The sequence below is a fragment of the Xiphophorus maculatus genome, chromosome 4, assembly GCF_002775205.1.
Source record: "Xiphophorus maculatus strain JP 163 A chromosome 4, X_maculatus-5.0-male, whole genome shotgun sequence".
Taxonomy (NCBI): Eukaryota; Metazoa; Chordata; class Actinopteri; order Cyprinodontiformes; family Poeciliidae; genus Xiphophorus; species Xiphophorus maculatus.
The window spans coordinates 1,417,671-1,431,613 of record NC_036446.1 but is presented as its reverse complement, the minus strand read 5'-3'; the positions used below and the strand labels follow the sequence as shown (position 1 = coordinate 1,431,613).

The 13,943-nt window shown below is 40.2% G+C and overlaps 1 protein-coding gene across 8 annotated transcripts in view; it reads right to left on the bottom strand.

Annotated features, from left to right (window-relative positions):
• Positions 1–254: 254 nt before the first annotated feature.
• The window catches only part of shank2 (SH3 and multiple ankyrin repeat domains 2), a 165,044-nt gene continuing 151,355 nt past the window's right edge, over positions 255–13,943 (bottom strand). For all 8 annotated transcript variants that reach the window (XM_023332072.1, XM_023332074.1, XM_023332075.1 and 5 more), the window contains one exon: positions 255–5,064. In XM_023332072.1, coding sequence (XP_023187840.1) covers positions 4,539–5,064 — 526 coding nt within the window. In that variant the 3' untranslated portion in view covers positions 255–4,538. The remainder of the gene's footprint in view (positions 5,065–13,943) is intronic.

Sequence of the window (13,943 nt, the reverse complement as noted above, 5' to 3'; positions counted from 1 at the left end):
GACTAAAGCAATTATTTTATGAAGGTGATGATATTAAACTTCTCCTTACAGATTTTCATCTGATTTTTGAAACAATTATTTTTGAGCTGAAATGTCTAAATGAAACCCAGAAATGCTCCTGAATCAGTTTCTACGGTTTGATGTAAATCATTTTCACCTCCAGCAAATCGTCAATGAACTGAAGTCTTACCGACATTCTCCAGAAGGTGGCGGTGCTCACATGCTGCTGCAATAAAACACCGGAAGAACATGGCTCTAGTGCAATATTATATTTATTTCTTACAGTGACTTTTGGTTGCCATACAAGAAACTTGAGGAATTGAAGGGGGAGGAAGTAGAGTGCTTTTACAGGAAATTTCTCTCTTTTCGTTTCAGTAATTAGACTCTATGATGATTCAGTAGCACAAAATTACAGCAACATAGAAAACATGAACACAAGTCTTCTGCACAAATTACCAAAAACATCTTAGTCTCTATGTAGACTTAAAGAATAAAATCTATTCATGGGAAATTAAAGGAAGAGAAACTAAAAGTTACCTGAATGTTTGACGATGATGAAGGTGGGAGAGGTGTGTGTGTGTGTGTGGGGGGGGGGGGGGGGGGGGGGGTGATGAAGATTCCTACTAAATCTACTCTGCTCTACGTTTCCACAGAGAAAACTGCTGCCACCGCTTATCGTTTAAGGTGGATTTATTTTGACACACAAAGGTTTTCATACAGGTTTCTACGGGCGCGGCCTGCAGGGTCAGGGGTCAAAATGTACACGCTTCCCTCAGTTTCTACACGCTCTGCGCTGAGGGGGGCGCTCTACTCAGGCAGATGGTGTTCGTCAGAAAACACTTGATTGGCCAGAAATATCTTAAATCTACTGCAGCAGAGTGTTTTCTACTTTAGGCAACACGTCATTAAAACACTGATGGGTGAGAAGATGGAAAAAATAAAACACAACCAAGGAGATTCATTCAGAATAAATATTGCTTCTTACATAACCCATAAATCTAATAATAATAATCATAATAATCCACATTTTAATCTACGTATATATTATTTCTGTTTTTGGCAATCCAAGCATCAGTGTTGAACAGTATTTGTTCATAATACCTCTATAAAATTTCATAGAACTCTATACAAATCTTTAAAAATACTGTGCTTTTCTACCCCCTCCAGCACGCCGCTGTGAGTTTGAAAACAGGATTATAGCAGCATTGTCCCTCGCCAGCCACCGTACGGCTGATGTTCACAGAACACACGGGTTGTGGATGTCTGTCTCCTGAAGAAAAGCTGCGAGATGGAGCCGACGAAGACGGGTCAGAGCGGGGCGTGCTCGGATGGAGGAGCTGGGTGGAGGAAGGGAGCAGCAAGCTTTTTAAGGCATCCTCTGCCGGATGACGCACAGGGCGGGGCGCGGGCCGGGGGCGGCCGGGGCTTTGGTCATCGGGTCGGCCCTGCAGCTATAGATCTACCCTCATAGACTTCCTTCTTCACCGTTTATACACAGACTCAAATAGACATTTTTATCCCGTTAAACACTCTTATATACAAACACAACAACCTTCAGCTTCATAAATATGATTAAACTCCAAACTCCAGCCGAGTTTCAGAGAATCATTTCTGACCTCACAGGGAGAGGAAACGTCAGGCGGATCAGGAATCCAGACTCAAGGCTCAATTTGAATCCAACTGAAAACAACTGGCAGGACATTTTGAAGACGTCCTGCTTGTCTTCTTATTTTTAATGTCACTTTTAATAAACCTTCAGGTCCAGGTAGTCAGTTATTAATCTCTAATCTGACAGCAGTGCACAAACGTTTCAGTCATTTTGTGAAATAAAAATATTATTTTTCTCTTCTAAAGTGTTTTTGTATGTGCTTAAAATATTTTTTATATTAAGTTTTATTATTTAAATCTGTCACAAGCTGATATTGTGTCCAACAGAACTGGATCCAAATGCAACATTTTGGGAAATACACACTTTGGTCTGATTGGATTTTTGGTTTCTTTAGTGAAACGACTTGATGTTAAACCTGAAAAATGTCTGAGTTAGCTTTTGAATTTAAACATATTTTTATGTTTGTTTTACACAAGAACAATAAACTCATGATTTTTGTCATTTTTACTTTGACTTACTGTAGAATGTTAATAGTTAACACTTTGTGCATTATAACCCTTTTTCTCTTTCAATTCTTATATTTTTACTTAATAAAACAATTTTCAGGATCAGTTTAACAACTGAGATTTTCTTAAATCACAGTTTAACTGTTAACTGCTGTTTAAATGTTAAATATTTTCCCCCTATAAAGTGTGTAAAATGTTTAATCATAAATAGTAATAATTATAATCATTGATTATGTGTAATTAACATTGATAGAATCGGTCATATAAGACCAAATCAAACTGATTATGTTGACATGTTAATGTAGCGCAGCGATCAGGAACAAAACTGCGATGGAACATGAATAAAAAACCTGTCATTTTTTAATCCTTTCATTTCATTAATATGGCAGTTATTTATTTTGTGTTGGAAAAGTAACTTTTTGTCTGTTGAAATTCAGTTTTAACCTCAGCATGTTTTGTAGTTGAAAAACACATTGAATAGCTTAGCTTATTTTAGCTTAAACAAACTGTCCCTTTACATACAGAAGATTAATACTGATGAAATGTTTTAGTTGGCAAAAACAACAAAACAACAAAAAGTTACTTCATCAAATGAATTCAACCACTGGCATATTTCATAAAAAACATTTCTAACTAGACAGATAGGATGTTAAATTAGCTTCGGCAGCTAAATTAGCTTTAGCAGCTAAATTAGCTTCAGCAGCTAAATTAGCTTCAGCAGCTGTGAGTCCAGTTTGTTTCTCTTTATCTCATCAGCAGACAAGAACCTGGTGATTATTATTCAGCAACATGTATCGTTGTGTTTTATACTTAGTGAACACGTAGAAAAATATATAGGAAACAAGTTCATTTTTATGTTTTAACCTTCCATCCACACAAAAACAAACTCTATGATGAAAACTCCTGTGGATTACAGATTGTGATCAATAATGTGTCAATATATTAACGTTCTTGCTTTCATACGATTCCCCAAATAAATTGTCTTGTATTTTATAAACGTTTTTATAAACTCTAACACGCTACTTAAAGGTCGTTTACTCCATTTATCGGTCCTCATAAATGAACCTGCTGGCGCCATGTTTAATTCCTAAGAGGAAGTTGTGGCTGTTTTGAAGCTTCTGATTGGCTGACATTGGTTTCAGCTTTGTGCTACACCGCCCCCTATGGGTCTGGCATGTTTCAAACACTCGGGGGGGAATTTGTGGATGTAAAACAATCCTGTTTTGTTTTTTTAAAATGATGTGGTGGAGAGGTTTGTTCTTATAAGATACTTGTGTACAAAATAAATATCGATATTTTTAAATGAATCAGTTGAGAGGGATTTTAAATCCAGAAACAAACCCGTGTATTTCCCAAAATGTTTCCTGTACCATTTTAATAAGACCTGGACTTGTACGATCTGTGCACAGGTGTGTGACACGGCAGCATGGCGGTGGGCTCCCAGTGCTCCCAGTCCTGACCCGTTACTGGTGAGGTGGAACAGATCCGACCGAGTGAGGCACAAAAAGTTCTACTTCTGCTAAACTGTGGCCTACATAGCAGATTTATGAAAATAGCTAAACGGGTCGCAGGGATTTCTGGGTCGAAAAGTAACACACACAGGCGCACGCACACACACACACACACACACACACACACACACACACACACACAAACACACACACAGCGCAGGAAGGAAAAGTGAAGTAAGAACAAGGACGTGTTGGAGGTCCAGTCCTCCTCATGTCCTCACCTCAGGTTTCCCTACATCCTGATGTGGACGCTGTGGGGCTCCACACTATTCAGGAGCTAAAACGCCATCCATATATGTGTGTGTGTGTGTGTATGTGTGTGTGTGTGAGCATGCTGTGAGTGAAAGCTAAGCGTGAATCTCCACGGTGCAGGAACTCTGTGGACGGTGACATGTTGGCTTAATGTCTCAGCTGATGCTCTAGTTTTGACACAAACAGGTGAAAAGCAACAGAAGATGGAGTCTGTCTCCAGAAGTTCTCCTACAGCCGCACCCAGAAATATAACTCCGTTAGGACTCTAGTGAAGAAATATTCTCTGAAGAAATACTAGCAAAGATAGAAAAGGAGCATGGACCAGCTCAGCTGGTTCTTCTCGCACCGACTCCAGGAGAACGGAAAACGTCTCCGTATTCCAGAGCGAGGCGGGGAGAGCACAGGTCTGCCAAAGGAACCTCCACACCAATCAGATTTTATATTTCCAGAGTTCAAAATATTCCAGAAACCGGCAGACGGACCGCCGGTCCCCTTCGCTCTCCCTGCGGTCGCCCAGGGCGGCAGGGAGGAGGGGGCGGACAAACCGAAGCTCTGAGATGAGGGAGGCGACGCAGGATGAGAGAACAACAACAGCAAGAGGCAGCTGCAGCTAGCGTGAAGGGGAGCTGTGAGCACGTCGCCCCCTGCCTGCTGGGAGGTCTATCTGTCCTGCAGCAGCTTCAGGGCGCGCTCGATGTTCATACGGTGGCCCACTCTGGTCACGCCCAGGTCTATCAGGTCCTCCTTCTGCAGCGACGGCAGGTGCGCGCCCTCGATCTCGTTGTCCAGGAAGGCGTCTTTGTGCTCACCGAGGTTCAGGCTGTCCAGCCAGTCGGCCACGTCGTGTTTGCTCCACAGCTCCACGGGTTTGGAGGCGAACGGCTTCCCAGACGCCGCCACCGCCTGCATCAGCGTGAGCGGCGACGGCGAGCGCGAGCTGCCGCTGCCGCCGCACGACGAGCTCAGGCTGTAGCCACCGCCGCTGCCCATAGGGGGCGTGGGCAGGCCGAAGACGTCGGTGAGCGTGGGCGACACGGAGGGAGGCAGCGAGGAGCAGGGCGTGAGCGAGGAGGCGGAGTCCGGCGGGCTGCAGGGGTTCGCCTGCGACGGGAGGCTGCTGGGAGGCGTGGAGCTGAGCGCCGCCGCCGCGCCGCTGTTACGCATTCCTGAGTCGTCTGGGGAGGGCCTGGGGGGGCGGAGAGGAGAGCAGAGGTCAGTAAAGGTCATTGAGCTGCAGATCAAACAAATCAATACAAAAACATCTGACAAGAAAACATTTCATCCCCAGAAAAATACCAGAAAACAAATATATTAAAAGGATAATACATTTGTATTTATACAATAATAAAGTTGGAAAAATACGGAAATAAAGTCGTAATAATTTAAGCAAAAATGTGCAATAAAATGAGCATTAAGTCTAATAAAATAACAATAAAACCATATTAATGTGAGAAAAACATTAAAAAGTCATATTACTAAAATGAAGTCATAATAATAGAGAATAAAATCTTAATAAAACAAGAAAAGGTTGTAATATTGCCAAAGTAAAAATAATTTTAAAAATATTAAAAAATTAAAATAAGAAATGTTGAGCAAGTTATACTTTGGTATCATTTTTACAAATTGGAAATAATTTATTTTTTAATATGTCAGCATCAAATTATTATCAGCAGCAGAACTTTAACCGACTGTTTGGAAGAAAGAATCAGATCACGTCACATCTTGATAACTATCGTAGCTTTACTCTCATTAAAATCACATTTTTTCTAATAATTTTATGACTTTTTCTGGTAAAACTGCATCTTTATTAAAACTGTGACTCTATTCTCTTAATGATAAAATCCTCTGTTGCAGGAAGTGGAGGTTCGGCGGGAGGAAATGAACCCAGAAATGTTTTGAACTGTTTAATACTCCACATGACCACCAGGGGGCGCTGCGTGCAAAGATGGAGCTGGAGATGTTTTTATTCCGTCTCCGTCATATTTTCATGCTTTTTAATAGTTTTCATGCCTATTTGCTGCTTGTGTGGCTCGGCTTACAGCAGAAGTTATGATTCATCTCCACCTCATCAACAATTTCATGCAGAAATTATGACCTCAGATTAAAACAATATTTAAAACTAACAATAAAAACTCAACTTGTGTTTTGACTTTGAAGTTTGATCTTATCAGTTGTTCACCTGCTTCTTTATCTTTTTTATTTAAAATTTTTTAATAGAAATTATTAAAGATGAGACACTTAAAATAAATTTATTTTCTTTGCCAGGTTTTAGAGAGAAGAGGATTTCTTCTTCATCTCTTTCTTTTTCTCAAGTTCCTGTCATGACGTTTGACCTTTAACCTTCATGGATTCATCTATTTTTTCCTATTATTTTCAGTGAGATTGGACCGGTCCAACAAATGCACATTTTTTCCTAATATCTCTCTGAAATAACCTTTCAGTTTTCAGCTGAGACGTAAAATAAATAAACGGTTTAGTTTATGAAAGATGCAGCGTGTGCAGATTAACGGGATCCAATCTGGATTCTGGTCCGTTTTCATTCTCTTATGGCTTCATTCATGTCAGAAAATATTTGAAAATGGAGAGAAGTTATTTATGGAAACTTATTTTTCTACTTTTAAAGGCATTTAAATATTTACAGCATTAATAGAGAGGAGTTTGAACAAACCACAAACATCGACCCAACATCCTGAAGTCTGCGCCTGCTACGTACGGTGGAGGATCTGTGATGCTGCGGGCCTTTTCAAACTCAAACTCAAACTTTTATAAATTATAAGAGTCATATTGTCCTGCTGCAATACAAATATTTTTATTCTAACGTTTATTTTCATATTTACTCTGAAGAAAGCAATAAGGAGCAGAGTGCTGACAAATGTCACGTCAAATCTCACAGAACGTAAAAACACACACACACACACACAAACACACACACACACACACACACACAAACACACACACACACACACACACACACACACACACACACACGTTTGCGTGGCTGTCTTTGTGGGGGCTCTCCATGGACTTCCATTCATTTCTACAGCTTTATTCTAACCCTAAACAAAACTCAATTCACACCTGAGGCCTAAATCTTACCCCTGACCCAGACTTTCCCCCCAGGGTCCGGATCCGTTCAGAACCGGACAAAACGTTCAGTTGGGCTTAAAACTGAACCTGAATCGGGTCAAATGAAACTCCCAGAACGGCTTCTGGCTCCGGCGTCCTGCGAGGGACATATGGAGGCGCCTGAGGGACGAGGAGGGGACACGGAGGGGCCGAGTGGGTCCTTGTGCCAGAAACAGGAAGTGGGCCACAGTGGGAGAGAGGAGCTGCCCTGATTGGTGGAAAACTAACAGTTCAGCAGGAGTTTTTCCACAGCGTGATGAACGGACGGAGACAGAGACAGAGGACAACATGCGTCCTGTCGGTGGACGGCGACTTTAACTCAGTCTGATGACCATCAACCAAATCTGAACGTGTTTCTGCTGCACAGCTTTGGTGGCAGCAGTTAAATCAACGTGAAAAGGATTTAATTGCCTGTTAGGACTAATTAGTCCAGAGCCTCGTTTAGCTTCTCTGACCTTATTACAGATTTCTGCAGCTGAAGAGGAAGAAGAGGAAGAAGACGAGGCTGCTATGAACACAGAGGGGCATTTACCTGCATCACCAAATCAAATAAAACATTTCTGCACACGGCTTTTATCTTCACAGATAAAACAGTCAGTTTAAAGATCTGAACAGATAAAAAAATAAAACACTGAACAAGAAAACTCACTTCCTTCTGTAAGCATAAAAATATAAACTAACTAAACACAAATGGAATTGTTTTATGCAGAAATTTACATTTTAAATATTTTAGAGTTTAACAATATTTACTAGAGCAAAAGTCAGAAATGTTTCTCTTTCTTTAAATTGAGCATATTTTAGGACATGAAGCTAAAGAGAACAAATGAAATGAATCGATCATCACCAGCATTAATGATATTAATCTCAGTTTTTTATTGATTTATTGAACTGATTGTTTCTCCGGTGTTGGAAGGAAAAACCATTAAGTGTGAAAATGGTTTAAAAAACATCAGAGCGTTCAGGTTCCTCTGGGTTTTCTTCTCCAGATTTTAAACAGTCAAAATATTTTCATGTTTTCAGGAAAAACATTCCAGAAATTTCATATTTTCCTGGAGCAGTTTGGGATCGTTCCCCTGACGACTGCAGGAGGACAAACTGAACTTTTACCTCACTTTCTTCTCCTACTACTCTACTATTTCATTATTTACTTTGATGTTATAACAGAAATAAATGAAAGCAGAAAAACATGAAACATTTAAACAATAAAATAAAATCAATAAACGTTGTGAAATCAATCCATTAGAACAGAATGTTTCTAAAATCATCCAAATGGTCAGAGAATGAAAACAACTGAATTTTAAAAGCAAATAAAAACTGTTTGCTGCTCCAGTTTCTAAACAGATTAAAACCCAACGACCCGGTTCATGTTTCTATGGGCTGAGTTTAAAATACTCCTCAGATAATTAATAAAACCATCAGTTTCTGACGCCGTCGTCTTTAAGGCTGATAAAATCCTTCAGAAATCAGCAGCAGAATCACACACACACACACACACACACACACACACACACACACACACACCCACACACACACACCCAGTTTACTCTTGGTCATCTGAGCGGAGCTGATATCTGATGGTAGATCTCGTCTTCAGGGCTCACTTATCGGCTCCTTCATGTAGGGGTCACACTAGCAGCAGCACACCTCTTATTTATAGCACACACTCTCTCTCTCACACACACACACACACACACACACTCACACACACATGCACGGGTTAGGGTTACATAACGGTGACCTACTAAAGCAGAAACGCGGCACGTGAGCTGCAAGAGATGAAGATGAACTCAGCATGCCATCCTTACACACACACACACACACACACACACACACACACACCTCCCCCGACTCGCTCTGACATCACTGCAGGCCTCAAGGCTGCTCTCATCAGCCGGTTGCCAGGCAACCATTTTCATCCACAGCCACAACCAACGCACATTTAATCTGAGAGGCAAAAAGACAAGCGATAAAAACAAAAGAAGAAGAAAAGGCTCAAAAACTTCGTCTACCGGAGCGACTCGGGGCAGAAACGTGGTGGGAAGGGAGCGACAGAGCGATGGAGGAGCGACAGAGCGATGGAGGAGCGACAGAGCGATGGAGGAGAGCGGCTGATGAGAGCTTTGAGGCCTGCAGTGATGTCAGAGCGGCTCGGTGTGAAAGCAGCCGCGATCCGTGCGTCTCTGTCGCCATCTGTTTGACGGTTCACGGATCCGTCTCTCCCTCTGCACATGACTCCCCCCGCCCCCTTACAACCTCATCCTGCTGCCTGGCAACCCTCGCCACGGCAACGTGAAGCCCCACAGCACAGGGGCAGATAATCTGAGACCCCCGCGGCATCCCGGAGAGCGAAATGACACGACAAACTGGATCCAAAAATACAAGATTACAGGCAGAGGAACGGACTGGGAGGATGAGCTGAAAACACGGACCGGTTTGGTCCGAATGAGATTCACCACAGAGAGAACAGAACTTACAGCACAGGTATTATTACACATCCAATGGGCTCTACCTGTGCATTTACACTGAGGGAAGCCTCTACGGAGCTAAATTAGGGCCAAATTAAGTTTTCTTAATTTGAAAAACTGAAAATTATGTTTTTGTCTAAAACTTGAATTTAAGCTAAAATTAAGCATGAAAGTTTTTCCCCCACTAATGCAGCATCCATAGTAAGAATCTGCTGCCATTTACCAGGATGGTGAAGATGAAACTGGATGGATCCAGGGACCCAAAACACGGCCAAGGAAAATAAAGAAGGCATGAGGACAGAAATTTAGACCAAATTCAAACATTTTCAATGAATGCAGCGAGTTTCTCCCCACAGGAAGGATCTGATAGCTGCCATCACCAACAACCACAAGAAAACCGATTATTAAACTCTTTTCAGTGAGAGCATTAAATACTTTCCCAGTGTAGGCACGCTTCTGCAAATGCGCTAATAACAGAGCTAATTTTATGCTTTAGCTTAACTTTTCGCTAACTTTGAAAACATTTAGCACACTTAGCTTTCACTAAATAAATATTTCTGAATAAATTCTTAAGCTTTAATTTACTTGGCTGTTTTAAACTTTCAGCTGAGTTAAAGTTCTGGTTTCGACTTTGAAAAATTCTTCAAGTAGTTAGACGTTTATATTCATGCTCTTATTTTGAAGTGGGTGAAGACTGTTTACGCAGCAGTTCTATTTCCTCAAATAAACTCTACTGATGTTTTTGTGTTTTATGACCAAAGCTCTACTCTGATCAATGAGGCAAAATCAACAACAGAGCCAGAAAAACTCAACAATTATAAAAGTGGAAGAATGAATCACTTCCTGAAGCGGAAAACAAACAGCCAGGTGTGAATAATAACTTTACCATGTTAAAGGTGTAATGTTATAGTAACATGTTGTGAGACTGACACACAGTGGGATTCAACATGGCTGAACTTTAGCTTTAGCTCTTTAGAATTAGCTTGCACTAACTAGCGCATTAGTGAAACTACTGTTTGTGATTTGTGCTTTAGGGTTAGCACAGCTAACCTTTTAGCTATGAGTGTCCACCACTGACTTTTCTCTTGCTATTACACAAACCCTACATTTCTGACCCTCTATGATTGTGAATCTGGTGAAGATTTAATGTCAACAGCATTTTTAAATAGAAAACCAGTGAAGGTGTCAGTACTTATTTCACTTTGTGTGTTTGCATTAAGTTCATTGTGAACTTTTGTTTTTACACTTTAAACTGTGAACTCAGTGGAGCATCTGGACATGAACAACATGAAGAAACGCGCCGAGCAGCTGCTGGGACCTACCTGTGGAGGTGGGACACACTGGGGAGCATGAAGGAAGAAGAAGAAGTGAAGGGACAACAGGACACTGGGGGAAATGAAGATGAGGAGACAGGAGCTGAAAATGAGTAAAAGGAGGAAACGTCAACAGACACAAACAGGAACATCAGAGGATGGAAACATGAAGGAGGACAAACATGATCCCAGAGAACCTGAGCGCTAGCATCCCCTTTTCTCTCAGCAATGGGATTGTTCATTCAAAATGGATGTGAAACGTGAATTATTGATGGAGCTTTTTATTCCTGTCTCACATGCTGGGGGAGAGGGGAGTTAAAACCACAAACTGAGCTGATTCATCATCATGTCTCCACATTTACTCCAGACTGGAAACCTGATTCCCCCCAAAAGATCTCTAAAGCATCTTCAGAAAACCCAGAGGATTATGGATCAGAACCATTTAAAAAGATCAACAGGAAGAAACGTTTACTTTTCTAAATAAACCAAGTTCAACATGTCAATTTTAGCTGTATTTGCTTCATTCATAACAAATAGTTGATAAAGAAAAGTGACATTTTAATTCAACCCAAATTTCATCTCATCGATTCATCAGTTACAGCCTCTAATCTGTATGGAGCTCTATAAGTGACACTATCAAAATAAATCCTGTGAATGCTTTAATGTGTGAATAAATACTTAAAATTTAAACCAAACACAGATAATGTACAAGTCATAGAATTTGTTTTACTACCGAATTCAGTAACACTGAATTAATTTAGTACATTTTGAGTCTAAATAATGTGAGTTATGAATTTTCTCGTGGATTTCCTCAGCGGCCGAAGCTCAGAGTGGTTTGGACGTTATGTAACAATGAAGAAATCCTGCAACCTTAGTGAATTAAAATAAAAATTCATTTGAATTAATGAATTTATCACAGAATTTATTTAACTATAGATTTAATTGTTGAGATATTTAAATAATCCTGAACCCCTATATTTACCAAACACATTTAATTCCAATTTGGTGCGAAAACTAAACGTTCTGTAGCGTCTCCGAATTTTATGTCTTTTCTTTTTTAAATATATTCTTGCAAATCCACACAAATATTTTTACAAACCTGAAAATGCTCAGGTCAACTTCTGTTTACAACAATTTCAAAATTGTTCAACAGAACAAACATTAAGCTTGAAGTCAGACTTTTACTCGACCAGTGAACGCAACATTCCTACATGTTACCGGGTCAGAAAAATAACAACAACCTTTAGTGTGGAAGTCGTTACCACAGGACGACGACTCAATCGTTTCAGGAATAGAGAGGAGAATAAAAGTGAAGCACAGAGACGTAAGGACTGATGTTCTACGGAGAACAGAGGTTCACATCATGCTAACCCCATCAGTATGCTAACTTTAAATGCCAGAGTTTAAAGGTCAGCACCGCTAGGCTCAACACATGAGCAACACCATGACAAACTGTTACAGTGGGTAAATAAATACTGAACATATTTATGTTTTACTCTATTTAAATATTTTAATGAGGGCATCAGCCGTGTAACTTCAACAGGTTTTACATTTTGAAGTATCACACTAGAAAAAGTTTTTGGAAACAGCAAAATTCAAAACTTAGTCCTCAGTTTGGAAAAACGATCTTATGCTCCGAAAAAGAGTTATTGAGTTATTGTGCTAAAGAGGAGACGGAAGTTTGCAAAATAAGTTGTGACGTAGCGAACTTTGCCATCCCCTGGTGGGTTTGTGACAAAGACGACCTTTTTGGAAGTCATTGAACACACCACGGTGTAAAATGGTTCTGCATGTCATCCCAAACACATCCTGCAAAAAGTCAGATCTGGGAACATCGTGGTTTGGGTTGTCTTAGTGCATTAAGTGCCGACACTTTCTATAACTGAATGGACCAAAATACTGAGACATTATGGGAGACAATCTGCTGCCATTTAACAGATGAAATGAGGATAGAAAAGATAAAGAAAGAAAAACAGCAGCTAGAGCAGCCAATCGCCTGAACCAAAGCCTATAGAAAATCAATGGGAAGAACTGAGGGTCAGAGTTCACAGAGCCTTTGGGATTTGATGATTTGTGGAAGAAAGGAAGGAAGCATGAATGGAGAAATGTGCTGGAACATTTTGATACGAATCTGAAGATGAAATGAAAATGTCCAAGCAAAGCAATAGTCTGAAACACAAAGCCAAGAAAAAGCTTAATTGGTTTCCGAGAATGGAAGTAAAAGTGCTAAAAAGGCTGAGTCAATGACTTATGCTCAATTTAAAATCTCTGGAAAGGCCCAAGTCTGCACAATATGTCACAAATGTATTACAATCTCATTTTGTGGAGAATTACATGGAATGTAATAAAAGTTGGTTTGTGCTGCTAAGCCTGTAAGAAATCTGATGGAACTTGTTTAATCCAAGAAACTATAGAAAAGTTGCTTATTTGAAACAAAGTTTTTCAATAAAACCTTGTTAATTTGGAAAGAATAACATTTTTTTCTCAGTAGTTGGACAGACGAATCAGTGAAGTTTGAACTCAAAGCAGAAGGACATCAACACTTTTTGATTATTTATGGCAAGTCAGATAATTATCATTACATTCAGCACTGGAAAGACGTGAAGATCATCGAGTATAGAAAGAACCCCTGACTCTTCAATATATGAAGACTGGGTCAAAATCACACCTGAGTAACATCTGACTGGTTTCTCTAATCAGAAGAAATCGTCTCATTACCAACAGAGACTTTCCCACAAAGTGAGTTTGATACTTCTTCCCTGCATCGTTCCAACTTTTCATCCATCGTGGAGACAGTTCTTGTGTTCATTACTTATTTTAGCCATTGCAATGAAACATGAAGGAAAAAATAAGAGTTCTTTCTTAAATCCATCCCAAAACCCACGAGAACTGACTTACGATTGGTTCTGATCTGACTGACGAAGATTTCAAGCGAGTAAACCTTGAAGTCTTCTCGTTAATTCAAGCAACATCTCAGTTAAGCTAATACTGAATTCAGAAGGAGTTTCTTATCTCAACCCACAAACATTATTTCTTTAGCTGAATTTCTTTGCTGAAAGCAACAAACACCAACCTGAGTAAGAAAGCAAATAACCAAACTATCCAGCCTCCAAAAGACAAACCGATCACTCAAGCTGGGTGTCCCAGACTCCTGACAGACT